This window comes from Falco peregrinus, chromosome 14 (assembly GCF_023634155.1).
Source record: "Falco peregrinus isolate bFalPer1 chromosome 14, bFalPer1.pri, whole genome shotgun sequence".
Classification (NCBI taxonomy): Eukaryota; Metazoa; Chordata; class Aves; order Falconiformes; family Falconidae; genus Falco; species Falco peregrinus.
The window spans coordinates 24,809,920-24,836,924 of record NC_073734.1 but is presented as its reverse complement, the minus strand read 5'-3'; the positions used below and the strand labels follow the sequence as shown (position 1 = coordinate 24,836,924).

At 50.9% G+C, this 27,005-nt stretch overlaps 1 protein-coding gene across 1 annotated transcript in view; it reads left to right on the top strand.

Annotated features, from left to right (window-relative positions):
• Positions 1 to 27,005, top strand: part of LOC114011973 (hydrocephalus-inducing protein-like) — a 94,206-nt gene that overhangs the window by 6,764 nt on the left and 60,437 nt on the right. Inside the window, exons 2-6 of the mRNA XM_055819072.1 lie at positions 8,497 to 8,628; positions 9,785 to 9,910; positions 11,547 to 11,666; positions 15,059 to 15,193; positions 21,857 to 22,056. Of these exons, the coding sequence (XP_055675047.1) occupies positions 8,509 to 8,628; positions 9,785 to 9,910; positions 11,547 to 11,666; positions 15,059 to 15,193; positions 21,857 to 22,056 (701 nt within the window). The 5' untranslated portion in view covers positions 8,497 to 8,508. The remainder of the gene's footprint in view (positions 1 to 8,496; positions 8,629 to 9,784; positions 9,911 to 11,546; positions 11,667 to 15,058; positions 15,194 to 21,856; positions 22,057 to 27,005) is intronic.

Below are 27,005 nucleotides of genomic sequence, written 5' to 3'. Positions count from 1 at the left end.
GAGGAGCAAAGGAGAAAAAGGCTTTGAAGTCAAGGTGTATGCATTAAAAAAAGAAAGAAACAAACAAAAAGCCCCCCAAAACTGAGCATGTTTCTCTCTGTCCAGCATGCTTGAACTCCCCTGTCCCAGGCTTCTCTTGTACTGTGAACTCTGCTTTACTTTAGGTTGAACCTGTCTAAGAGAAAAAATAAACTGGCTAAACTTTGTGCAGAAATCTCTAAGATCCTGATGGGTCTTAACCTATATGAGAAAATAGAGTGAACTAACCATATTGCAATGTCCATGTGGTAAAATGGGGGTGAGCAAGCTGACCTGGGATCAGAGGCTGACGAAGGAAAGCACTGGCTGGGAAGAATGGTGGGTCCTGCCTTCCCTGCTTCCCTGCCCTGCGTTTGCCTCTGCCAAGTAATGACTGGCTCATCTCGGCGGCAGTGCAGGGAGCACAGGCTAAAAGTGAAGTGGCCCACAGGTAGCGTGTAACTCTGAGATCAAAGTCCGGAGGGAGGAGGGTGAGCCCTGGCTGTGCTCGTGCTGAAGGCACCGGAGGGTGATGTGCTGCACATCGGGGTGCCTTTTTATTGCATGCCTTTTGTGTTTTGTTTCTCAGTCCTTGGAAAAGACTGTGCTGAGGATCAGACGTGGCACTGTGTCCCTTTCCTGTACCAGGCTGAGCCTTGCCTGAAGGGCTGCAGTTACCCAGGCTTGCGATGTTCGTGTTCCCAGGTGCAGTGCGATAATGGCTGTGGGCCTTCTGAGGTCCAGTTATTTGGGCAGAAGCCTTTTTGAGAAGGAAGTATGGGGAAGGTTAATATACAACACAAATTCTTTTTGGATGATTATTTCACACTCTGTGATCCCATGGCATATGCCCAAGGCTCAGGCTTTGAGGTATCCTGCTTGGCTTCTTGATGAAATACCAGCGATGCTTACTCTGAAGTGGGAATAAGTCTCCAACTGTCTGATTTGGAAGTGCTCTTGTTTGCCATCTTATGCAGCTTCATGTTTCCACTGTGGTCTCACCAGCCAAAGAAGCAGTTCTGTCCTCCTAGCTGGAGGAGCCTCTGTGTCCTTGAAAGGAACGTGAGGGATTCAGACAACACTCAGCAAGCAGTGACCTCCCTCGAGCCCTGTGTCAGACCCTGCACAAGGGCAGGGCAGAGGCGCCCAGGTGAAGTGCATCTGTCTGAATGGACCACCGGTGTGCCTGGTGCCCGAGCTCCTCAGCGAGGGCGTAAGGGCACCTGTGGGCTCTGTCAAGAGTTGAGAGCTGTGTGATGCTGTGCTTAGCAGGGTTTGCTGGCTGCGGTGCTTCCCTGAGAAGGACAGGTCAGTTGTGCTGGTTTGTGCCCGGGTGTGAGCCTGCGCCGAGAGCCCTGCCGCAGGCAGGCTGCGAGGGGTGCGGTGGCAGCGCAGCAGGTGAGCTGCTTGAGCTGGGCTCCAAGTTATCCCAAAGTGAGCAGGCCAGAAGAGCAGCTGGTCCCTTCTGAGGGCAGTGCTGGCACCTCTGTGGGTTGTGTGGCTTGATTTTTAGGATCTGTTGTCATAGTGGGTGTTTCCAGATGGCGTGTGGCTCTGATGATGAGTCTGGAGTGCTGGCTTGCTTTCTTAGCCCTGGGGGAAACCCTGTGGGTCCTGCCATGAATTTCTCTAAGGGCTGCCGCCGTGTTTTGTGCTGAGACGGGCAGGGCTGTGGCTGTGCTGAAGCTGGGAGGGTGTGTTGGAGGCAGTGTGGCTGCATGCTTGCTGTGGGCGTTGCACGCGTTCCCTGAGCTGCTGTTGGTGCTTGGAGAGCAGGCTGTGCTAGCCAGGCACCTGCAGTGCCTGTGCCCAGCAAGTGCAGGGAAGCGCGGCTGGTTCCAGTTGCCCTGGGGCAGGGGTAAGTGGGAGCTCCCTGCTGAAGCCGTGAGCTGGTGTGGTAGCTGGGCACAGCTGGGCTCCTGTTTGTGGGTCCCCCTGGGCTGGCAGAGGCTGGGTGGGAGCCGGCTGGGTGCTGAGCATCCCTGCAGCCCTCTGCTGTGCCTCTCCGCGTCCCTGCCGTTGCCACGGTGACATTGGCCACTGCCCCTGCCGTTGACACGGTGGCATCGGCCACTATCCCTGCATTGGCCACTGTCCCCGTTGAAGTGGCAGCCAGGACAAGGGGCTGGCTGTCAGCGCCGACCGGGAGTACGCGGAGTGTGCGGGTGTCCCTGCGGCCCCGCCGGTGAGGTGGCGGGTGGCTTTCGGTGCCGGGGCCACCTGCGGGTGGGAGGGCTTGGGAGCGGGGCTGGGGGCAGCTCGGAGCGGGGACACAGAGGCAGGGCTGTGCCTGGGCCGGGGTGACACGGCTCCTGCCAAACGCCTCCCGGCAGGACGTTGTGCCCATCTTCCGGCGGGGTCTGTGTCCCTGCAAGGAAGCTGCTTGTGGGGGGGAGGGTTTGGGGGATGTGGCTGCCTGTGGAGGGAGGGGGGGGCTCCTGAGGCACCTGGAGGCTGCAGACATCCCTTGTCAGGCACCGGCAGTTGGAGCCCCTTCTCCTCCCCTCCCGAGCCGGACGGGGAGCGAGCTTTGCTCCCCGAAAGAAAACTCGGTTCTTCCTTGCTTCCCATTCCCACGGGGTGTCGGTGTGCCTGCATCCGGACTGGGTTAACCGTGGAGGGGATGGAAGCTGCCTGCTTAGCTGCTGCTGCTCTCGCCCTCCTCATCTTGCTTTTTCCCTGTGTTGCCCCGTCTGTAAATGAGGGGTGAGATGAGTTGTTCTTGCTCTGTCTACAAAATGCTGTGAAGGCTCGCGATGAAAAATTGGACAGATGGCCCAGGTAGAAGTGACTGCAAAGCTAACTGCTTTCCTTGCATTTTAAATCCATAGGTGACTTTCTGAGAAAAAGCAATTTGTGTATACATCTAGAGAAAATGCAGAGGCTAGAGTGCTCCAGGAGGGAGCAGATGATTCTTAACAGGTTGTCCAGCCTCACCCCTTCACTGAAGGATGAGCAGTAACTTGGTGGTGAAGCCAAAGCTTGCTATGTAACACCTTGGGGTTGCAGCCAGTGCTGTAGTATTACAGCAGCAATCCAGAAAATGCAGAATATTTACTCTTCTGGCAGCCAGTAATGTGTATGTGTGTGCTGGAGAAGCAGGCAGAAGGCTGGAGCCAGCCCAGGCCGGCTTGGGGGGTTGTGTTTCTGCTTTTGGTTGTTTCCCTGCTTCCACTTTGGTGTCTTCAAACTGAGTTAATGTTTATGCTCTCCCAGAGGTAGAAACTCCTGTGTGACAACTGGGCATGAATATATGTAACTTTTCACTGAGGAAGTTTTGAAGACTGAGATTCTAACACCACTTTGGGTTGGATTAAGGCTCGTAGAAGCATTTTGGACAACTCGGCTGATGCCCGAGCTCTCAGGGCCCTGGCAGGTGAAGGCAGCTGGTGGGTACGTGAACACCGTGCAGCCTGTGCTGTGTGCTGCGAGTCGATGGTGCAGAAACAAGGGGAGTGAGTGGTGTTTAGGGCTGCTGGCAGTGTCCCTTGCTCCATCTTGGTGTGCACTTAAAGGGTGGATTAACAAATTCTTGCAGATCAGCAGAATGCAGGTTACTGGTCTTATGCTTTTTCACACTGCCCAGGGAAGAGTCACTGTTCCTGGAAGTATTGAAAAAGCACATAGACGTGGTGCTTAGGGACATGGTTTAGTGGTGGACTTGGCAATGTTAGGTTTATGGTTGGGCTCAATCCAAAGGGTCTTTTCCAACCTGAATGATTCTATGAATTGTGGTCCAGGTGCCAGAAGAAGAGTAAATAAAGAGGGAGTTGCAAATCTGCAAAGCTAGGGTAGCCGAGATCAAGTGCTGGGTGAGGCTAGGGAAAGGAACAATAGTACTGTAAATACTTCAGGCAGGAACCAGAGTTACTGTAAATGATGGTACGTGAGGCTAGGGAATCTCCAGCAGACCCTTGGAAGTGAGCTTGGTTGCTCTCAGTGTCAGCTGGCAGCTGAAGTTTATTGAAAGAAATAACAGGAAGGTATAACATGATGCTCCTATTAATTATCTCGGCTATGGTAGAGCTTTTGTAATAAATTGCAGGATGGCAGAATCAAAGTGGTAAAATAGAGGGGGACTGGAATATAAAGGTGACAGGTGAGGCTTCCTGCGTAGCAAGGCTTGATTTAGAAAGCACTCAACCACTTAGCAGCGGGCTGGAGGGGCAAAAGAGTAGTCTTGGAAAATCTGCTTCTCCTTTCCTGGCTTCCTTGAGATGCTGTTTATATGGTAATTATAGGTAAGCAGGTGATTTCTAAGCAAGAAATGTGATGATGCTACTTAAGCCTGAACAGGGCAAGATGGTTTAACTGAACAAAATTGTTCAATAGCATCCTGATTCTCACTTTTAACGGATCTCCTTGTCTTGCTCTTGCAGCAAAGTGTAATAGAAAAGCAAATTAAGCAGTTACTCCAGAGAGAGATGGTTTATCTTTGCGGAAGGAAGAAGAGGATTTATTGTGTATGCCAAAGCAAGACTGAGCCACCAGTCTGTGCTCCTACCAGAAAGGCTGGGTGTAGTGTGTTGTAGCGCAGTGTGCGGGTCCATCCCCAGCCTCTGCCTGAAGAGCAATCGGCCGGCATCAGACCGGATCAGAGGCTGGTGCTGGTGCTGCAGCACGAGTGACGTGGGGTCCTTCGAAACAGGAGCACTGGCACATGGCATGGTGACAGCTGCAGGATCTGTATGGACAGAGCTGTGCCTTTCCGTCAAACTGCCCTTTTTCTCCTTGTGGGCATTAAGGATTTTGCTGTTTGTTCTTAATTTCCTGTATTGTTTGAGCACAGTATCATCAGAGAGTGGTTCAGTTTCATTTATAGAGGGAAGCTGTTGGACATGCACACAAAGGGATTTGGATGCTTTAGGGCCATATCTAAGTGCTCTCGTCAAAGTGTTCCTCAGCACAGCTTTTGCCAAGCTCACGGGTGCTGAAGGGCCACTCTGTGCCTGCGTTGGTTGAGCTTTCTGACTTTTCAAGACATGAACCCCTGCCTTGTGCCTGCAGATACTTTGGCTGTATGGCCCTAGCCCGTATCGTGAGCCAGGCAGTGTTCAGAGGTTAATACTGCTGCCCTGAGGAGAAGAGGTGCTTTTATTTATCTTTAATGTAGCTCATGGCCAAAACACTCGCCTGGGAGCAGGATGATACTGTGCAGACCCTTCTTTTCTGCCTAACCTGAATCAAGGAATCTCTGTAGTAGCTGTGAGCCCACATCATGAAACAGATCCTTTTCTGTCACCTTGAAGATTATCCTGGTCTTTTTAATTTTTTCTCCAGAGGCTCCTTATGTGCTGCACATGAGTCATTAGCTAAAAGACTTTGTAATCCAGGGAGCAGAGCCCCCCCAGCCAAGGGTTTTCCTTAGCTCTCAAGCATCCTAGCTGCTAGCCTGCAGATCAAGCTTTTTCTCACTTGCTTTCTGGAGGCAGCATTGCTAGGAGATGTGGAAGTGACCTTGTCTGGGCTGACAAGCAGGGCTGAGGAATGGATTTGGCCCCCTCCATCTCACTGGGAAGGCGGAAAGGTTTGGGCTGGAAAACGAGAGGAGTTCAACGGCAGGGACGCAGCTGAGTGTGGGAGCAGGGTGGTTGGGTTTGAGAGCAGGCTGAGATGCCAGCGTTGGATGCTGCGGTGCTTGCAGGCTTTGCACAGGTTCCATGTTGCTTCTGCCATGCAGCTCCATGAAGGCACTTTGCAGCTAGTGGTTTCCCTTGCTAAGCACCTGCGGCTGCTTTGTCAAGTCCTCTGAGTGTGAAACCTGGCTCCAGCTGTGCTACTTGCCTGCAGCAGGCAGGAGTCACTTCTGTGCTGAGCCGGGGAGGCTCTGGCATTGCTTCTGAGGTGGGGGAGCGGTGGGCAGGAGCACGTGGTGGCAGCCCTGTGAGTGCATCTGAGGCCAAGCATGAGAGCCCTGATGGGTCTCACCTTGACGTCTGTCTTGAAGTTCTGCCTTCTGAGGCAGGAAGCATCACGCAGTGTCTGGTTCCTTTTCTTTGGAGCGCTTCTGTCTTGGAGCCTGGAGCGCACCGGGGTGTCATATCTGAGGCTGCTTTGCCTGAGCTCTGCAGTTCCTGCTCAGATTTGTGGCTGGACACCATGTGGGAGACGTGTTGGAGTGAGTTGCCACAAACTAGCTGGCTGGAGAGCCAGCTTTTATCTTCCCTGACCGGACTGTAAAGCCCCAGATAATGTATGCTGGTTTTCCAGCGGAGGGTTCCTGGTTCCCTGCCGAGCAGATGTGCTGATTTGGTTTGCTTGTGGCCGCGAGTCTCATGGGAAGCGTTTGTTTATGCCGTATGCTGCGCTGAAAATGCGTGAAGCTCCCTGGCAGCTGAGATGGCCTTGTAAGTTGGATGTCCTCGGCTGGCGTGTGTGTAGATGTGTGCACGGTTAATTGGAACAAGCTCATTAGGTGGCTACTCACCAGGTGCAACAACAGAGGACACCCCAAAGGCATTGTTGGAGCTGTGGCAACACGGTGATTTGCCTGTGTTCTTTTGCGTTGATGTGCCTGGGGTCCTCCCCAGGCAAGCAAAATAGGAATTAAGTTCTTGCTTTGTAAGTCAGCATGGAGGTTTTTCTGTACTCCTTAAAGAAATGAGTAGCTTGTCTGCAGCGTCTGGATGAATTTACTTGAAGCTCGTAGAACATTAACAAATGCTGCTCTAAGGGGTACTTTGTAATATGGCCGCACTGCTTCCCTGCGAGGCGAGATGTTTAAGGAATAATGCGCTGCAGTGATTTGCAAGGCTGTAACTTTATCAAGGCTTTTGGGCAGAGCAGCGAGCAAGCTGGCCAGTTGCGATACTGTGGAAGCTGAAGGCAGAACGCAGAGTCTCCACTCGAGAGCTGTAAAACCCCCAAAGCCACAAATGCTTGAGCATGCGTCAGCTCCCTTGGTGTGGGGGTCGTTAAGGGGGTAACCCCCCCTCCCCCCCCTTATGGGGTCAGTGGACCTTTCCCGACATGCTGCTTGCAGGGTACAATGCTGCTGATCTCAGGTGCTTCTGGGCACAGCACCCGGAGCCTTGCAGTGCGCTGTGCCCCTGCGCTGGAGCGGGAGGAACTCGGCAGCAGAGAAACGAGCAGACTGTAGCTAATGTCAAGCTCTGAGGTCTTTGTTTCCTGGAGATGCTGGCAAAATCTTCCTGCTCTGCCTGGCAAGGCTGTGACAGTTGAGGAGGGAGCAGGAGGGGGTGGGATCTGTGAGTTTTTGCTTAATTTCAGGATGTCAAAAAATGTTAGGGTAGAGCTGGGTCTTTCAAGTCCCATAAAATAAGTGGGCAAATCCATCCGTCCCTTGGTCCAGTTAGCCAGAAAGGGAGGGGAAATGATTTCTAGTCCAAAGTAGTGCTTAGTAAGTGCTGTACATACCTCTCTTTGATTTTTGTCGGTATTTGAGACCTGCTTTCTGGGGATGTTTTCTCCTCTTTCCCTTTCTTGCACCCGCACTTTTTGAGATGCAGATGGAGAGGTTGTCAGCAGGCTGGTGGTAGAAGAAGAACGGCCCGTGGACCTGTTGACCCATGCGGCCTGCAGGATGAGGATGCTGGAGAAGAGCTGCCATGAGGATAGCCTTAAGTGGCCCTGCTTTCACATACGTTGCATTTATATTTGAGCTAATTGCTCATGCAGCTTGAATGGTTTCATGCTTTTCTTTCTGCTGTTACAGCTTCGAACGCCTGTAGGGAGCCTTGAGTTTGGGTGTTAATAAGTGAAAAAAGGGGCCCTCGTTCTCCATGGAGAAAGGCTCTTGGTCACTGTGGCAATTTCATGCCTTGAAGGAGTCCTATTTGCTGGATCATTTTTGTAACTTAACCAAATTAGCTTTGAGAAACCATAGTTGATAATCAGAGTACTGAGCTCTATGCTCCATTAGTTAAAACCATCACCAACCTCCTTGCACAAAGGGTGGGTGTTCGGTTTGCAAAGTAGGAGAGCGGTCTGATTTTGATGCTCGGGGCAGCAGCGATCCCCGGCTTTAAGGTTGTTCCTAATACTCTGAGCGCTTAGTAGGGTCAGGTGCAGAGTCGCATTGGGTCAGCTGCTTTTGCAAAATGAAGCAGTGAAGTGACATTTCTCTTTTGTTCCCACCGAAAAACTTTTGAAGAGTAATAAAGGACAGTTTGGGCATTAATTGAGATATGGATAAAAATTCCAGTAAATAGTTCCAAAATAGATGGAAGTTGCGGGGAGAAGGTGAGAAATGCCAGCAGGCTCTGATGTGTGCATGTGGCTTGTGGGACTGCGCCCACAGCAAAAGGCTGTTTTGGCTCAGGGAATGTTTGTTGTGGGGTTTTACTTCTATCAATCTTAACTCTTCTGCTTAAACATGGTCTAATTATGAGACAGGGTGGGGAGGCCGCCTGCTGTCCAGTTATGAAGGATGCCACAGCCTGGAGACACAGCTGTCTCCTTTGGGTCTGCCATGAAGGGGATTCTGGATTTTCAAAGTCCTGTTGTTGTTCCTTCCAGGTCAACTGAGGCATGGCCACTGGAAAGCCCTGCTGGTTCATGGGGTCCTCCAGGATGGCTGGTGGATTCCCGAGGCAAGTGGTAGTGCCTCGTAATCCGAAGCTAGTCAGAGAGACGGAGAAGCCTGCAGCTGTAAGTACCTGCTGCGGCCAGGTAGGAGCTGTGTAAGGCTGGGAACTGCCCCCACGTCCTTCCTCTACCTGCCCCTCCTGTTGTCTGGCCGCACTGTGAAGCTGGACACCACCTCCCCGTCTCTCTGCTGCCATGCTTCTGTTGGAGGTGGCGATCATGGTGCAGTAGGGGATGGACTGTGTGCTGCTTCAGGGCAAGCCCAGAGTCTGTCTGGATGTGCCACCGGAGGCAATTTAAATGGACGTACCGGGCATTGCACCGGGATAGCTGAAGCATGAACGTGTGCTTCGTTCTGTCCCCTTTGTGTGGGCAGCAATGTTTTGTCACGTTGGGATGCTTGCCAGCGCTGCTCTGACCATACCTGCCCTCCAGGCAGCTGTGCATGTGGTGGGCTGCTCAAACTCTGCCCAAAGGCTTTGAGAGGTATGGCTGGTCCCAGATGGAACAGGTTCCAAAGCAGTTGTTCTGTCCCGTATCCCGTGTGGAGCACAGACCCAGCGCTGCAGACAGCAGCGGAGTCAGGGCAATTCCTCCTTCCCATCCTCAGACAGCCCTTTGCTGACCAGAGCTCACCTGACTGAAGGCGACCTGGTGCTGAGGCTCTGTCAAGGAGATCTCTCTGCATACTTCTGTGGAGGGGTCTCGGAGGCCAGAACAGAGAAAACAAGTGCTAATTCAAAAGAGATAACTAAAACTTGGAACCATTCCTCTCCACCTCGGTCTTGGCACAACACTGCTTCTCTGCTTTCCTCTGACTCACCCAGCAGTGACGTCTCCACGCGTGTGGTGGTTGTGAGCGTTGTGCAAGGATGGAGTTAGGGGGTTGCTGGTAACTCCTCCCGACTTTCTTCAAAGGTCACTGGCTCAATCCAGCAAAACTAAAGAGGAAACAAATGCCCGAAGAGCAAAATCCCCTAACGTGTCACATCAAATCATGAAGGAGAAGCTAATGGGACAGAGCCACTTGGTTGGAGCATGTGTATTCTGCTCTCTATCATTAATTTACTGATGTTAAATATTTCAGCGGGTAATTATGGGACTTCCAGGACTATCCTAGTGGCTGTGATCACAAATTATTCATCAGTGGTTCTTGAACAAGAAAAGCCTTTCTGAATGAAGGCATTTCTGTAGCTCTTGCTGGTGTTTTGCATTTCAGCTGACTCCCTCTGCCTTCCTGAAGGAGATGACTCTTAGCACCAAGCAGGGGCTGGCCAGCACTCAGGAGATGCGGCAGCCCCAGATTACCCAGCTTCTCGACGTGACCGAAGCCTCCTGTCATAAGGTAGCCTTTTCTTGCCCTTTTCCTTGCTGTTTGACGTGACATTTGAAGTGGGCCTATGCTTGTGACAGGCTTGCCTCCAGCTTAGCTAAATACCTTGGCGGCTAAGTCCTGTTGTCGTTTCAAACTGCTGCTGGTGGTGGTGGAGTTCCTTCTGCTGGGGGAAAGGTGAAACGTTTTCCCCCAGTGAGCTGTTGAAGTCCTGGCCTGCACTAAGCCCATATAAATCACCTCTGCTGAAGTTGGTGGCTTTTGCCGGAGACGAGCTACTGTGGCTGAAGCATGATACTGGAGGAAGGCTGGGGCAGGACACAAGGATGCAAGCTTGCAATTTCCCACCCTCCTGCTGAAATAGCCAGCCCTTGGTCTGGTGTAGTCTCTGTCAAACGCTTGGGGTCATCGGATGGCCTCAATGGTGGCAGCGTTGGCCTTTGAGGGCTGAGGGCCTAAGGTAACTGCTCAAGGTGTAGCTCAAGCAATTGCATGAATGCTTTGGGTTGGAACGACGAGTGGGACCCTTACAGGGTGTTAGATTTTGCAGGCTGCCAGGTACACAGGGGAATGGCGCTGGGCAGAGGGGAGCGGGTGTGCTTTATCTGGATCAGTGTTTGCTTACATGTATGTTGAAAGCTGCTCTTCTTACACATCTGCTTAGTATAACACACGTTCCAAATGGGTAGGTGACTGAGGTAGGCTGTTGAGTGGAAAACTGCCAGCAAGAGACCTGTAACAAATTGGTTGGGGATTGCCCTAGACAGCACGTGAGGTTGGGAACGCCTCAGACGAGCGTGCACAGAACTGGCCGTGTGCTGTGGCCGCTGGCTTCAGCACGACCCTGACTCCTGTGGAGAAGCAGGAGACGTGCCTGTGTCTTGTGAGTGCGAAGAGTTCAGCTGGAAGGGGGGAGACAAAGCAGGGAGGGATTTTCTCCAAGTAATGCCTCTGCGCTGTAGGCGTTTGCTGTTTCTGTGTGTCGTCAGACATGCTTCTGTAGTGGTATTAACTGACGTGGCAATAATGGACTGTAATGAAGCATCCGTTGAAAGCTTGTGGGAAAAGGAGATACCAAGTCCAGCCTTACTCAAGTTGCGCAGTAGTGCTGGGGAAGGAGCTGAACCTTACACCTCATCTGTTGCTTTCTTAACGACGGTGTTCCTTTTTGGCCTGTCTTCTCTTCCTCATGGTTTCTAGGCTGTGTATCAAAAAAGAGATTTGAGGATGGGTTGGACTTGGTCACTCTGTCTTAGAGCAAAGATAATCCCCAAACTGTTTCCCATGGAGTCTCCTGTAAATTCTTGGCTTTGACTTGCTGCACGAGTGCTTACGGCTCTCGCAGTAAGTGCTCTGGAGCGGTGTGACCGTGTTAGCCCAGGGCTCTGCCGGAGGTAAGCGCTGCCTTGCCTTTTGGAGCAGGAAACCTGGAGAAACGGCCAGCAAGAGAGCTGCTCACTTGAGCCTGCTCAGTGCGGCCCAGAAACTTTTGATCTGCTCAGAGCACAGGTGGGTGAGCTGCCGTTCCCCTGGCGTGAGCTGGGCAGGCGTACTCACCGGGAGACTGTACTTCACTGGCAACCGATGTAGTATTCTCTGATTGATGAATCTTTCTCCCAGCGGCTGAAACTCTTTGTTGCATCTGCAGTTCTCGGCACCTTCCCCGAAACAGCGCTCGTTCCAGCCTTTCCCATCAGAGGTGGTATTCCAGAGCTATGTCCCCTATGAGGTCTATGAAGTGCCACTGATTCTGAGGAACGTGGACAAGGTAAGTGCTGGGATGTGGAAGTTTAACCCTGTGCTGGAACTGGAGAGCAGTGTTCACGTGGTGCACAGCACAGCCAGTCACCTGCTGCAGCACAGCGCATCTGGAGTAAAAGGTCTCGTGACCTTTATTTTGCAAGATGGTGGAAATCTTGCCATGCTGAGGTTTCTCCCTGTGATTTTGGCTGTGTGTTGGTAGTACCTAACTGAAAGGAGCTTTTCTAGTCACCATCCTTCCCCCTGAAAGCCCTGGATGGCTGGGAATGTTGAGGGCTGTACAGTTCTTCCCTGCCCTCGTGCTTTCCCTCGAGTGTGCACCGCGTCCTGGTGGCTCCGTGGTTAATCTTGGTTTCCACAGGGCACCTCTGCCTCTGGGTGAGCTGCACAGAGAGCTGAACGGGCTGTCAGAGCGCAGGGGTTGAGTCTTCTCTGCTTTATGCTGGAGTAAGTTATAATTAGTGGTAACAGCGCTTCAGGAAAGGTGTTTTGAAACAGCAGTGGAAACAGACTGATGTAGCAGAAGCAGTGGGAGGCCTTTAGGTGCCCCTTCAGGCTCCTGCTAAGCTTAATTGGGTTCTGCTCAGGTTTTTCTGAGGCAACGTGACGCTCTGCTTCCCCTTTGGAGAGCCACAGCACGTTCAGAGTCGAGTGCCCTCAGAGGTCTCCACCTTTGCTTGAAAAACCTGATCATTTTGAGATTTCCCAAGGAAGTTGCAAATTGGAAAAGTTGGAAAATGTCAGCAGTTTTGTTCCACTGTAAAGAGGAAAGTTGAGACCTTTTGAATTTCAGTTGAGGAAACATTTGCTGGAATGAGGCATGTGCCAAGAGCAAGCTGGTGGGAAAAGGCAGAGGGAGGAAAGGAGCTGAGCTCGGTGTTCTCAACCTGCGCGTTTTCCTACACGCAAGGGTTTCTCTTGATACGTAGCAGTAAGTGCACTGGCAGCAGAGAAAGGTCAGGAAGAGAGGTGTAATTAAGGATACTCTTCTGTAACGAAGAGTAAGAGGTATGCGTGAGGGGAGGGTGGGATGGGAAGATGGAAGTGTGCACAAGAGCCGGTGAATTCCCCCCAGATTTCCAGATTTACCTGCTGGAGTGGACAAACAGGTGGAAAACAAAAAAAAGCTGCCAAGGCATATTGCGGGTGGAAGGACAGCAGGAGAAGTCCAAATATCTCCTGAGAGAACAGGTTTTGACAGGGATGTAGGTGAAAAGGGAAGACCCTTTGGCTAGGAAGGATGCGTGTGTGGTCCCTCAGTTATTCCTGGAGAGTACTGCACCATTCCTGGTCTGGCATTTAACTTGGGAACATGGGTGAGATGTGGCATGGGTGCCTGCACCCAGGGAATGCCACTGGTGTGGTCTGCACTGGGTTTTGGGCACCCCTTGCTGTAGGTATCTTCTTCCCCAATTAAAATGTGCCTCAGTTTCTCTCTTCCTACTCTCTGTTCCATTCCCACTGAGTCTTTTGGCTTCAGCTGCTCCATTATCCATGCAGCACCTCAAAATGGTTATCTTTGCCAAGTACCAGCCAACAGGCAAACAGTTGATTTGCTCTGTTCATGCTTCCTCAGGTGGAAAAGAACATCTGCATAACATTTCTGCCCTTCCCAGTAAGGAATAATAAACTTGTCCAGCTGCACCTTGGGGTTTACGTGCCCTGTAAAGGGGGAGGCAGTGTGTGAATGTGGGTTTTTTCCAAACCAGACTAGTTTTGAAGCCGGTAAGACCTCAGCCATTGGAGAGCGTGGGTGTAAAAGTAAGATCAGCTCTAAGGAAAATCCTTGGTATGTTTTAAATACAGAAAGGTAGAGATGATAATCCTGAGAGGGTGTTCTATTCTAATTTTGTTGGCTTTTGGCAATGTCCTGGAGAAGGGCAGCATTGTGCTCTGTCTCAGAGTTTTCGCGCTGGTTTCCCAGATTCTTCTGAATCTTATACTGCATGGCAGGCTGAAGTTTTTTGCCCCCTAAAAATCCAGCTGACAGCAAAATGTATTCCAAATAGAGGCTCTGTAATCGTGCAACTACAGAAGTGCTTCGCTATATACTTACTGCTCTCACCTGTGTTGTACAATTGCTTTTCTGTCTTCAGGTTGTTCCTCAGCACCCTCAGGTGTTCTGGGTGGCTTTTGCTGAAGGTCTTAGCCACACGTGCTCCTCTCCTAAGGGACTTGGTGACCAAACTGCTTGTGTGCACTGTGAAACTGGCTCCTGGAACCCACTGCCTCAGGACCCTGTTGGGTTCCAAGGGCATTTGGAGAGTTCAGGACTACCTTGGCCACGGGTTACCGGGCTCGGGTGGGTGGTGCAGAATGAGTCTCAATTTTTTCCAAGCCTCCTGTGGGTTTGTTGTTTGTCAGTGAAGCTGCCCGTGAGTCCAAATCACCTGCTTTAGACTTTGAGATTTGGTGCTCAGGGATCACTCTCGATGTGCTTGAGAAATGCCTGCGTGCTGTCTGTGTGCTGGTGGTGCCCCAGAGGGCAGAACCGTGCAGCAGGGTGCCTGCAGGGACTGCTGGGGGTGGGCAGGGATCCCCAGGGATCTGGCTTGCCTGCGCTGGCAGCTGCCTGGCTAATGTCACAGGCAGCAGGAGCCTCTGGAGAGCAGAGGTTGGCTTTTAAAACTGAGACTCCAGCGCCAGTCAGTGCCGGTCATGTATCTTGAGGCAGAAGATGCCTTTGGAGCCCATAGTCGATAGGCACAGCCTGGGGGGTCGCCTGGCTTTCCATCACTTTGGCAAGTTGCCGGCTCTCATCCGCTGCATCAGCCTTTCCTTGTAGCATATTGTGCTTCTCCCTTGCTTCTTTACAGCTCCCTGTGAATTTTCCTAGCCATCCTCAGTTTGTGGGGTTGTCTCTTTGTCTTCCCATGTTCCTCCTTTTGCCCTTCAGGCCTGCTTTTATTCCCAGTGAGGCCACAATATGTGTGGTCTCCTCCTCTTGCTGGTCTGCCCACATGACTGTAGCACTGCAGCTTGAGTGCCCTGCTCAAACCCAGCGTGTTAAAGTGCATTTCTTCCTTCCCCCAGGATTAACATGTACTGTTTTGCCTTCAGATAACACAGTCCCCTTCTAGCGGCATGACTGCCTGGGTGTGTACGGGCAGAAGCCGGCAGGTTCTTTGGGCTTGTTGAATACACGGGTGGCTTGATTCAGATATTATATCTCGGTGCTGCTGGTGTCTTCCCTGGTTGGCCCTTCCTTCATTGCCCTGCTACCTCTGGCCTCGAGCTATTTTGCCCAGGCAGAAGGGATTAATGTTGACTCTTGTGTATTATGTGCACGTACCTCCAGAGCTAAAAGTGCTTTGGAAAGGTGGTGAAGGAAGGCTGTTGGCAGGTCTCTTCTCCTGTTTCCACAAGCTGCAAAATCATACTTTCTTACCTTTTCTGCAGGTTCCTCAGCTGCTGAAGGTCACCTTGGAGAGGTCACCTTATTTCAAGTTGATCAGCCACCATGCTGTGTGCCGCAAAGTACCACCTGGCATGCTTGCGACTTTCCGCATTGTTTTCACCCCCGATGAGAACAAGGTGAGACTGGAGGTCCCAAGAGACAGGTGCCTTCAGCGGGAGGCGAACCTGTGGGGCTGGGTTCAGAACAGGGCGTCTGCTGTGGGGTTTGCGGCACTGCTAATATCTGTCCGTTGCTGTGTGATTATGGGTTTGCTCTGGTAATTATAAATACAAGAGCCTATTTAAAATTGACCTGTTGTTTGGAGGACGCGAAGTTGAGCCTGATCAGAGTGAGGACCACCACCTTTGAAAACTGGAGTCACTGGAATGTGTATCACGTTGGACACAGCAGTGAGACAGTGGAACGTTCTGTCTGAAGCCAGCACTTGCCTTGCACACGGGTTATAGCCCGTGCCGTGCTGCGAGGTTTGCTCTAGGCTGTGGTCAGGCAGCCTGCGGCTGGTCACATCCTGGCTGGCAGCACCATGCGATGCCACCGCAGCAGGGACTGACGGGCTGTGCATTCCCTCCCCGTGCTTTCCTGGGCGTTTGCAGGGGAAGGTGCACGTGGGACAGTAGGAAAATGGCTGGGAGGAGTGTTGATGTTTAGCCATCCCACCTCTCTACTCAGTGTTAGGGGCTTAATTATGATGGGAAATACTAGAGGAGTGAATAGATGCAGAGAGCTTTCCTCTTTCCCATCTGGCAACCAGTTCCCTGCCTCACCCTGGGCTGGAGCGAAGGTGATGCTTTTTCATACCCTCTGTGTTCCAGCCTTGCCGCTGTGCTGCCCCTGAGGATACTTGCCTGCCTGTGCTCCAGCTGTGATTCTAGGGGAGAAGATGTGCTCGTGGCGGGGAGCCAGCCTGGCACAGCCGCACTGAGCTCTAGATGTCTTTAATCACAGGGGGCCGGTGTGCTGCAGATGACAGAGACATCTGGAGCACACCCAGGCATTGAAGGGGCAGGTAGAATCTGCAGGCAGACACTTACCCCGGAGCCTTTGGGCAGTCACGCTGGTGTGGCTGTGGCTGTGCCTGCGTGCATGTGGCTGTGGTTGCTGTGTCAGCTGGCACCTATTCCCTGCCCCGTGTGCCATGCTTTTGCTCGGAGTTTGAACATCGGTGCTGTGGCTCTGGCAAGCCTGGCACGGTGCCGTGATGTGAAGGGGCGACGGTGTTGTCTGGAGGCTTGTTAATGCAGAAGGGTTTAGCACATGGCATGGAAGGGAGGAAGCATTGCAGGGGCATACAGCCAGGCTGACTCTTTCCAGCAGCACTCTGCTGCCTCTTGGCAGGGTTCTTTGTGTGGCTGTGTGGGCGAGGCGAGGTTAGGGGATAGCTCTGAGCCAGCTGATGCTTCTGCGCCAGGCCAGAGGCGCAGGATCCCTTTGGGCACAGCTGTTCTCTCATCTTGCGTTCGCTGCTTAGATTTAGTTTAATGCCCTGTCCTATCCTCAAACAGCATGGCTGTAGCAAACTAAAGAGGAAATGCCCTGTGATCCCTGGCTCCCCGAGCTTGTGAAATGATCTGCTCCTTTGGGGAGGGACTGAGAAATGGTTTTACATCATTCGTACGGAAGGTAACAATGATGTTGGCCTAGGGCAGTTCTCCATACTGCCCAAGTGACATAAGAGCTTAATCTCACTGAGGTAGGCTTTGCAGAGGACGCTGCTTCCTTTAAAATGTGATTTATTAGTATGAATTAGCATTCATTTTGGGTGTGGAAGTAAATTGGTTCCCATGAAGGGCAAATTGCTGCTCTTCAACTAGAGAGAAGCAGCAGAGCAACAGATGAACATCACCACAAATAGAAGTAGGGTGAGAGAACCCCCAGGAGCACTCATGTCCAGTGCTTTGTCCCTTGTCTTGCCCTTGAACTGGTGAGTGTGTGGCATTAGGGAGCTGTGCCAGCGAGGTCCTCTGCACAGCTTCAGTGATACTGTGGTGGTTTCTGCCGAACTGGGTTTTGTGCTCCTTGCAGGGCATCGGGGGAGGGATGTGTGCTGCTTGGTGAGGAGCACATGGGGATTGTACAGCAGAACCAGAATTTTGTACAAACGGAACGTTTTGTCTCATACTTGATGGAGCGTGAGTCAGCGAAGTGCCAGAGTGCTGTAGCTGAGCTAGAAATGCATCCACAGCGTGGTCAGGAGGCGCAGAGCACCTTGCAAAGCCCTTGGCCAAGAGGCAGGCTTTGGGAAATGGTTCTGTAAAGCCACCTGCGCTGGGCTTGCAGTTGCTTGCCGGCAGAGTATCTGTGTGTTAGTTGTGGAAGGCTCAGGAGTGCTGCCTTTGAACAACCTCTGCATCTCTGATGCTGCACGATCCACAGGGTAACCCAGTGAACTGGGATGCGGGTCTTCCTGATGGGGAGTTGGTTTGTATAATTCTCTTGCTTTGAATCTGTTCTTCCCTGGGGTAAGTCTGACTTGAGTGACTTCACTCCTGATTCAAAGGAGTACAGTTGTAGCCAAGCCGTAAGCACTAGGGCCACGTGAGCTGTTGGTGGCTGAAATGCCGTGTACCACGTAGCCCTTTCTTGGAAAATGAACAGTTTTCTGCTGTCTGGCAGTCATTTTGGAATGTGCCACGTGATTGGACTGTCAGAAAATAAACAAACAGCTGACGTGTCTCTTGGTTTATTGGCACTTGTGTTATAAATGAAATGCTAATTTTTCTGCTGGGCAGCGTTTCCACTTAGTTACTCTTGCTGCTTCTGATTTGCACATTTCTGTTTTGTGGCTCCAGTTGTACAGCGTGGGTGTTCTCGTGCCAGCCCACGTTCCCGCGTGTCCTTGCGTTATGGTCTGACAGTCTCTGCTGAACCATTGTGACACTGACTGGCAGATAAACAACAGACAGAAACACTTGCATTTGTGTGTCCTTCAGGCTTATTAATAGTTTATTGTAAAGGAAGAAGGAAGTAAGAAGCATATAAAACCAGCACAGCTTATTCTGTTTTGCCCTCTTGCTCTTTTCACTGTAGCCATACATTATTTTCAGGCAATGCCAGCTCAGTCTGTGAGGTTTGTGAAATTCAGTACTGATGCTCGGTGGAGACTGAATTAATGCTCATTGATTAATATGAAATACGACAGGACAGTGAGTTACTGCATTACTGAAATTAAGTCCTTTATAATTCAGCGCAGCCCTGTTAGATGCTTTGTAGCGCCCAGAAGCTATTCCAAGTATACTTTCAAGATGGCTCGTGTGGGGAGGAAAGGGGCAGAAGACCAAGGCAAATGGCCCAGTGCCAAACGAACCTGGAGCTAAGCGACTCATTTCAGAGTGCTGTGAACCGGCAGCTGAGGGGGGCAGGTGCAGGGGCACCCCCTTCTCCTGCAACTGTATCTTCATCCTCCAGTCCCTCCTCTCTTGTCACGGCCCTTATTTTTCAGCCTTTGATATCAGGGTTTCAGCGGGAGCTTTCCCTGCTTGGCTTGCCGTGTGACCTCATGCTACAAGGATCTTTTCTGTGCAAGTCGTCTGCTGCAAGGAATTCAGTGAAGGATTTAGGATGGGTTATGCAGGAAATCTGACATCTGAGTGTGGTGTTGTGGGCAGCTAAGGTTGATATCACTGTGGCAGTATTACCGTTAGCCCCTGAGTTTGCAGAGAGCCTGAAACAGCATCAGAGACGAGCAGCTGCTTCAGTTCCAGCGGGTGCCAGTTCAGATGCCAGTGGCAATACCTGGAAGGCCAGAGCTTGTAACTTACTGCTTGTCAAAGGGGAGTGAGAGAAGGAGAACCATCGTACAACTGTCTGTGTCATCCTTGCAATGGAGAGGGGAGTTGTATGAAGGATGAAGTCATGTTTTCATGAAAATCTGTAGCCTGAAGCTGTGTCTAAACACAAGAAACTTTAGAGCATAGATGGGTTGCAGCCCCTCTGTCATCCAGGCACGTTTATTTAGAAACGTGGTCTTAAACAGTCTGCTAAGGGTTTGTAGTTGCAAAGCAGAACAAGATTTTGAACTGGTCTCAACAGTTGCCCAGGCTGTAAGCAAGTGTGTAGCAGAGTTAGTGTCCCGGTAGCGCGAGGCAGTGCTGCAGTGGAGACTGCAACCCGTTCCCCACCCAGGGGGGCAATTCAGCTTTCAAAAGCTTAAGGGACCATGGGTCCACAGTGGCACAAACAGCCAGCTTCTGCCTAGCACCCCTCCTGCCTTGGGTTTCGCCCTGTTTGGGCTGATGCTGCATTCAGCCTGGTGCAAGGTCCCGCTTTGGTGGGGTCGTAGAGCGTGGCTGAAGGGTCAGCCTGCTCTGAAGTGCTGAGTCAGGCCTTGCACGGGATGCCATGTCCCACGGTGTCCCTGGAGAGGGGGCTTGGGACATGATGTGCGTCTGCATGAATGGCGAGAGGCAGCTTTCTCTCCCAAGGTCGTGGTTGTCTCTGTGAAACCAAATCCTTGCTGCTTTAGCTTTGCCCTCAGGTCCCTGGAGAAAGAATTCCCTTTCCTTGTGCGTTGCTGTGCAGGTGGTCCCTGTGCCCCTCACCAGCAAGGGAGCTGGGAAGGCTGCCAGTGCTTGCTTTTGGGGGAGGGGGGGGATTTATTTCTTGGGCTCTTAATTACCTTGCTGTCATCCATTTGCTCCTTAGCAATGACAACGACTTGACAATTACTTCCTTTTCCTTCCCTCAAATACCTCCAGTTGTTGAAGTTCCTTTTTTTTTTATCTCCCTGCTGATCTGAACTTGCATCCTCCTCTGTCTACCTGGCATCTGGAAGAGAGAGATAAGTAAATATGCATGCCAAGACTGACTAAGGCAGGTAGCTTTCAATTGGATTTGCCTTTGTTACAGTAGTGTGGCTGAAATAACAGCAAAAGCAAATGGCACTCTCCATTTGCTAATGCAGTTTCTGAGCATCTGAACAGTCTGGGAGGTGAAGTACCCAGGAGATAATGGGTGCTTTAAAGTCATATGGGCTGCCCATAGCTTTTATTTTAGAGGGCTTGGGCTGCAAGATTGAGTACAAAATGGCTAATCCAGAAAGACTTGCTGAAGATGAAACCCTTGCCTGAAATATGATGTTAAATCCTGCAGGTTGCTTGCTGCAGTTCCCTTGCTAGTATTTTACCTTCCAAATAGGAGAAGCAAAAGCCCTTGTGCAGTTTGTAGGGTGACTGTTTGAGATGTCTAGAAAAAAAGATCCTTCTTTGTTCTTTGTGCCTTGGATGGGGCAGCATCTGTTTTGGCAACCTTAGTGGTGGGCGAGGCGCTGGGTGGTGGGTGAGGCGCTGGGTGTCAGCTGTTGTGTTGGAGCACTGGGTACGTGTCTGTGCCTGGGCTGGCTGCCTTAAGGCCCTTCCAGGCTTGGAGGGGACGGGGATGGGAGCAGGAAATCCCAACCACGGAGGAATCTGGATCAGTTCTGCTGAAGGGAGTTTGCCGCTGTGTGTGGTTCCTAAATCAAAGCGCTTGCTGCTTCAACAATTACAAGAATATCAAATGAGTTAAAAGCACCGGGGCAAAAATCAGGGCAGTGAGTGACTGATGAGAAGCAGAGCTTTGATCAGCTCATCGATAAGAGCCTGCTGGGGGTAATGGCTCCTGGCCCTGGGGCAACAGTTTCCCCGCTGATTTCAGTGGGGGCAAGGTGGTACTTGCAGCGCAGCTAGCGGTGCCCGCCATCCATTTGGAGTCTGATCTGCTCATCCCTACAGTAAAATGCTTTTGGTAATTTGATTTGCCTTCCTGATGCTAAATGCCAGGCAGCTGGGATGGGGGGGGGATTGCCTGGCTCTGTTCTGAACGAGCCAGTGGCTGGGACTGCACAGCCGGCTTTGCTCTGGTGGGGTGTCTGAGTGTCCCCCGTGTGCAGCTCCCGATGCCGCCTGCCTGGGGTGGGTGTGCTAACCCGGCACCCCGTCACTTACTCCTCTAGAAAAGACTTTACAGAGGGGTTCGATTAAGGCATCAGCCAAAGCTGTGTCTGTGTCCCCTGGGGCTGGGGTGAGATGTAAAGGGAAACTGAGATTAGGCAGAGCTCTCTTGAATTGTAGTGCAGAGCTGGCATAGGCTGCTGAGGGCAGGGGTGGAGTTGTTAGTGCTTTGAAGTACCTGTGAAACATCTCGAGGAACAGTTTGGGTGCAGAGCTGAGCCGGTTCTGGTGTGGGGAGATGGATCAGATGGCTTTTGAAGCGTGCGTGTCCCCAGCCTTGGCCCTGTAAGGCTGTGGGAGGGGGTGAGAAATACAGCTGTACCCTACAGTCGCCTGGCATCGCAGCAATTACAGTGTCCAGCTTGTGAAGCATTTCCGCAGCGACTGACCGTTGATCACGTATGTGGTGAAGTCCTTTTGAAAACATACCTGAGCATCCCCTGCCAAGCTTCAACGAGGTCGCCGCGTTGCTGGCATTGGAGTTAGTGCTGTGGCACAGCTGGGTTCTCAGTGGTGCTTCCAACAGTCTGCGGTGGCGATTGAAGCAGGTTCCATTAGTGCTGTGATCCCTTGCGTGAAGCAACTCTGTTTTGGTGCCTTGGAATCAAAGCATCAGATAATTGTGGTGCTGCCAGCTTGCTGCGAAAGCGGGTGAATCAGTGGGCTTGTTTCTTCTTTGCAAGTTAACAACCCTGTGCAAGTCATGCTACTGGAATGAAAGGTCATGAAGGTAAAATGTACTATTATTACGTTATTGAATGCTACTGCAACAGTCCTAGAAAACAGCAGTTTTTCTTCTGCCGTGGGGATGGTGCTAAATGCGTTGTGCTGAGATTGTTTCTTTCCCTGCAGGATTATTTCCACGAGCTCATCTGCCTCACAGAAAGGGAGAAGTTTGTTGTGCCTATCCGAGCTATAGGTGCCCGAGCTATCCTGGACTTCCCCGACCAGGTGAACTTCTCAGCCTGTCCTGTGAAGTACAGCACCCAGAAAACGCTGCTGGTTCGCAACGTTGGTAATCGGGAGGCCCGCTACTGCATCAGCACACAGAGGTAGGGAGCTCATCTTTTTTTGTGCTTTTTGTGTGGCGTGATAGTATAGTTGGGAAACAGCGACAAAAAGGAACCGGAGCACCTGAGCTGCCGTGCTGCTGCCATGGCTGGAAATGGGCAGGGCACGTGGGTTTTGCTGTTGGTTATAGTGTTTTAAGCATGATGCAACCTCTGATGAAACTCTGCAAGCTGCAGAGTGGAGTTTTATAGCGCAAAGGTGTCTTCAGTGCAGAGTCATGCAAGACTGATTCTGTTAGATTGCAAGAGCAAATGTAGGAAGGCAGCTTGACTGCCCTTGGGCTGTCTAAGATCCTGCGGGGCAGACGACAGCTCTAGGAGCTCAGTTCCTGCAGACCAAAGGCAGTGTTAAGAAATGGGCAAGCTCTGAGCTGGTGGAAGAGACATTTAAGAATTTATCAGCAGCTTTGTCTAGAGTAGCAAGTGCAATCAGAGATTGTAGATCAAAGCAATTGGTATCGAGACCCTGAGAAAAACAGGGTGTGGTCCAGAACCTGGTTTTCCAGTAGGTTTGATCTGGTCCCTGGGATCCAATATTCTTCAGCAGAATGAGCTTGTAAGTGGAGATGAGCTGGCAGCGGCTTCAAAGCTGCACTACAGCCCCAAAGAGGAATGCCTTACAGCGGGGGCACAGGCCAAAGGTGCAGCAAATACCTGGTGCATGGGTTGGGAGCCTTTTCTAGAGCTTTCTCTCTCTCAGATCTCCTGGAAAGTGCCCTAGCATGCTGTAGTAGCTACCAGCAACCTCCTTGATCTTCAGTACCTTCTGAAATGAGTATGTGGCCCTGTTGGCCAAATATACGCGTTCCTTGGGAGGCCACAAGCACGTGGTATTTTGGCAGTCTCCTGGTCAAGTGCCTGACGTGTGCGGCACAGTGGACAGCCTGCACTGTTCCTGTTGGTCTCAGAAGACAGTCACTGGTTTTCCAGTTTGCTGAACTGGAGAGGGTAGTGCCATTTTGACACTGCACCTGCAAGGAAACCAGTTCAGCTGGCTGGTAGTTAGCTCAGAGTTGCTTGGTCTCAGAGGTGTTGGTGCAGGAGCTGAGGTCCAGAACACAGCAAAGACGTGCCGTCTGCCTTAGTGCACCTGAGTTGCTTCAGTTTCTTCCCCAGGAAAACAGGGGTCAAGAGAAGGCTCTTTCCTCTTTTTGCTGGGAAACGTGAGGGTCGAAGAGGCTCCTACCAAAGCCTGGCAAGGCTGTTGAAGCAGGCTTCCAGGATGCTATTCAAGCAGGCTGCTGCTTTTCACTGTGGAAATACGTAGGCAGGACCTTATAAATCCCTGTACAGCTTCCCTCTGGGATTTCCAGATCTAGTTGTCACCACCAAAACAGATACCCAGTCGTGTCTGGCGTCTCTTGGCAATGTCCTTGCCAACTATTCTGTTGAGTGATACAGCGTGTGTTGAATCCTGCTTGATACGGATTTTATGCTGAACTTCAGCAATTAAATTTTTCAGTCCTGATTTGCAACAGAGAGATGGGAAGTGTTACAAAAGCTTTATTTCATATGACACACAAAAAAGTAGAATTCTGAATAACTGGATTGTGTGTGTGCAGAGATCAAAAGCTGGTAAGATTTCCCATGTCAGCTGAAGGCATCAGTCATCTCTTCCATTTCATTATGAATTTTTGAAAGCCAGTTTGAAATTTCAAACTGATTATTTAAATCTTTGAGTATAAGCAGTGTTTTATTCTAATGAAGTCGTCTCCACTTTGATTCAAATTTCTTTTTGAATACTCTGAAGTTCCTGTGTTTCTGCTCTTTTTATTTTTTTTTTTTTTGCTTTAAGTGTTCAGCAAAATGTCATAATGAATTCTTCATTGGGAACTTTCTTAGAGGTTGAGTTCCTCCAGTGCCTGTCTGTCTACCATCTGCTTGCATATATGCACAAATGTATAGGAAATATGAGAAATTTGGGGACTATGTGAAATGGAATTGGGCTGATTGAGAAGAGAAACTCAGAATAACTTTGGAAGGGACCTCTGGAGATCATCTAGGCAAACACAGCGCTCAAAGCAAGACCAGTGTCAAAGTTCGATCGGGTGTGCACACAACACGAGAAGTAAGATCAGGTAATACCAGCCTTGCTCTGTCCTCCTCCAGGCTGTGCAAAGCCCTTTATCCCAGCATCTCCCTGTATGTCCTGTGCTGCAGCCTCTAAGCTCCCTTTCCATAGAAAGCCTTTTGTGCCCTCCAGCCTGTACTGCCAGGGATTCTTCCACCCCAAATACAGGTGGTTGCATTTCCCATCCATCGGCTGCATGCAGTTCTGCTGTGTCCCAGTGAATGGCAGCCCAGCCCTCCAGTATCTGGACTGTAGTGCCCCAAGCTTGTATCCTCCACTCAGAATCCGAGTGTTCCCCCCTCTTGACCAGGTCAGCACGTCCCCTTGCAGCCTGAGAGCAGAACCCCCACGTTCTTTCTCCCTGTGCGATGAGGCCATGGTGTGCCAGGAGCGGTTCTTCCAGCCAGTGCTGGGGACTGCACTGTGTGACAGTGGGTTCCCTGCTGCTTGTGCTGTGAGCAGTTGCCCAGGTACCTGCCCCGAGGTCCCAGGTGAGCTCAGTGGCTCCAGCAACCCCAGTGGAAAATAAGTGGCCTCCCAGCTGGCATGACAAGTAGGCTGGAGAGTCAGAGCAGTACTAGTATAAATATAGAAAGTCTCTTCCTGTCATTCTCGTTGTTAAGGCTGGATAACGAGTTTCTTCTCCATGGCATTCGGGGAGATAAATGTCATTCCGGTAAGTTTCAGTTGAAAATGGTGTCTGGAAGCAGATCTCAGCGCAGCACTGCCTTTTCCTGACGTTACAGACCTTGTGCTATGCTCTGCTATGGGATCAGAGAGGATCCGTCTGAGAAGATACATTAAGGAATGTCCCATCAGGCTCTGGAAGCTCAGGCAATGATGCTACAAGGTGCAGTGCTAGGAGCCCCCTATAGTACCCATATACGACATCGAGGTGTGGGATTGGAGAGTTACCACAGGATGTATAAGGACAGGACAACAGAGCCGAGGTGCAGGGAAAGAGGGAAAGAGAGAGCTTGTGAGATGCTGCTGACTCTGTGCAGGATGTTTCCAGTACAGAGGTGGTGTCTTGGATGCTTTGACCTAACAGACTGTGTTTACTGGAATGGTTATGGTGCTTGACTTTGGCTTTTATACCATTACTAAAAAATAATGTATGCCAAGATTAAATGACCTTTAGTTTTTTTCCTGCAATAGGCCTTAGCTGACAGATGGGGCAATGCAAACACTGGTAATTTTACTGTCTGTCTGGGGGTTGGAGGCAACTTGTAACGAAATAAATTCTCAGAAACTCAAATGATTTTATAATGCAAATTAAGGCACCAGTGGACTAAAAAGTTCTTGGATTGTAGAAGAGAAGCATACCGTGGGACTTGAAGTATGTTGCAGCCTCCTCACACGCTGCACTGACTAAACTTATGGTTGCAGGAGAGAAGGCAGAGTGATAGTAGGAGAGCCTGGGCCACAGAACTGTCAGCTTTGTTCGCTTGTCAGTTGTGTTTCTGACTTGTCAGGAGTATTTTGCCGGTGGTATCCTCATGGGACTTAACTTTTGCCCAGCTGTCAGGATGGGGAGCTGATGCCTGGTGAAGGCAAGCAAGATGTAAATGCCAGAACAGATCCCTATGAAATTTCTTACTAGTCTGGTGTTGCTCCCTTTCTGCAGGGCAGTAACGGGCAAGATCTCAGCAGATTCTGGGGGGAAGGTCTCCCTCAGGCTGGGGCGGCTAGATGAGTTTATACAAGCTGGGGATTGCAAGGCACCGTTGGGAGATCTGGACCTGTGACAGTTTAGATGTTGTACAACAAAGCAAACGTACAAATGGACATAGTTAAAAAGGATGTCAGAAGAGAAGCTGTTAAAAAACCTCCAAACCTTATCTTTCCTGTTTTTTCAGGAGCAGTAGTGATTCACTAACAGGGTAGATCTAACAGGACAAGAATTATCCTAAAGAACAGCTCACAATTAATGGAGAGAAGGCCCGAGTTTAGCCTGCCAGCTTCATCTCTTGGCAGTGGTTTTCATTTGGCTATTAGTGTGTCAGAGACGTTGCCTTAGCATCTCTTATCTGTAGGCTGCAGGGAACAGCCTAGTGATGTGGACTGAAATTCAGAGTTCAGTTTAAGCATGGAGCTTACATCCCTCTGGGTCTTGGAGAACCAGGTCTACGTGAGAGATACCAGGCTCCTGCGACAGCAGTAACAAAGTTGTCCCGTGGGTACAACGTGGGGTGGGAGGCAGGAGGTGCGGTGTCTGACTTGTGCTCTGTTTCTCAGTCCTGAGAATGAGTCGTGACCTCGGTGGGATCCTCTTCTTCTGATAATGTGAAGATAGGAAGATACCTTCTTTCTTGGCTGTCCCCTGAAGTCATCCTCGGGAGTGTTATTCCCATCCCAGCTATCTGGGGGCAGGGGTATGCAGACAAGGGGATGGGATGGGAGGTAGTGCTGAAGTGTGGCCCTTAACCGGCAGCTTTTCTGTTCTGGCAAAGTTTCTGGGGGGGAAAAACAAAAGAAAGGGAAAAAAAAAAAAAAGGTGGGGGGAATTTTTCTGTGCCTTTCCCACAGCAGGCAGTGATGCCAGCCAAGCACCAACAGAGCCCTGCCCAGTATAACCAAGCACAACCCCCAGTGCAGGTGCAGGGCCATGTAGAACAATCCAGTTCTGAGGCTGGCGGGGCCTTGGCTTTCCTCCTCCCTCCCAGGTGTCTCAGGTCCAGCACGTAAACATTGCAGGCCCAGTGCTTCCCCATTAGTCACTGGTGATGTTCTTGCTGTTGTCATGGGAGCAGGTCAGGCCCCTAATTGCAGCAATATCTCCTTAATGAGCAGGAACTCCAGCAATTTCATCAGCTGTCACTACTTCCATGAATGAAGCTCAGCTCGTGCATGGCTCCAG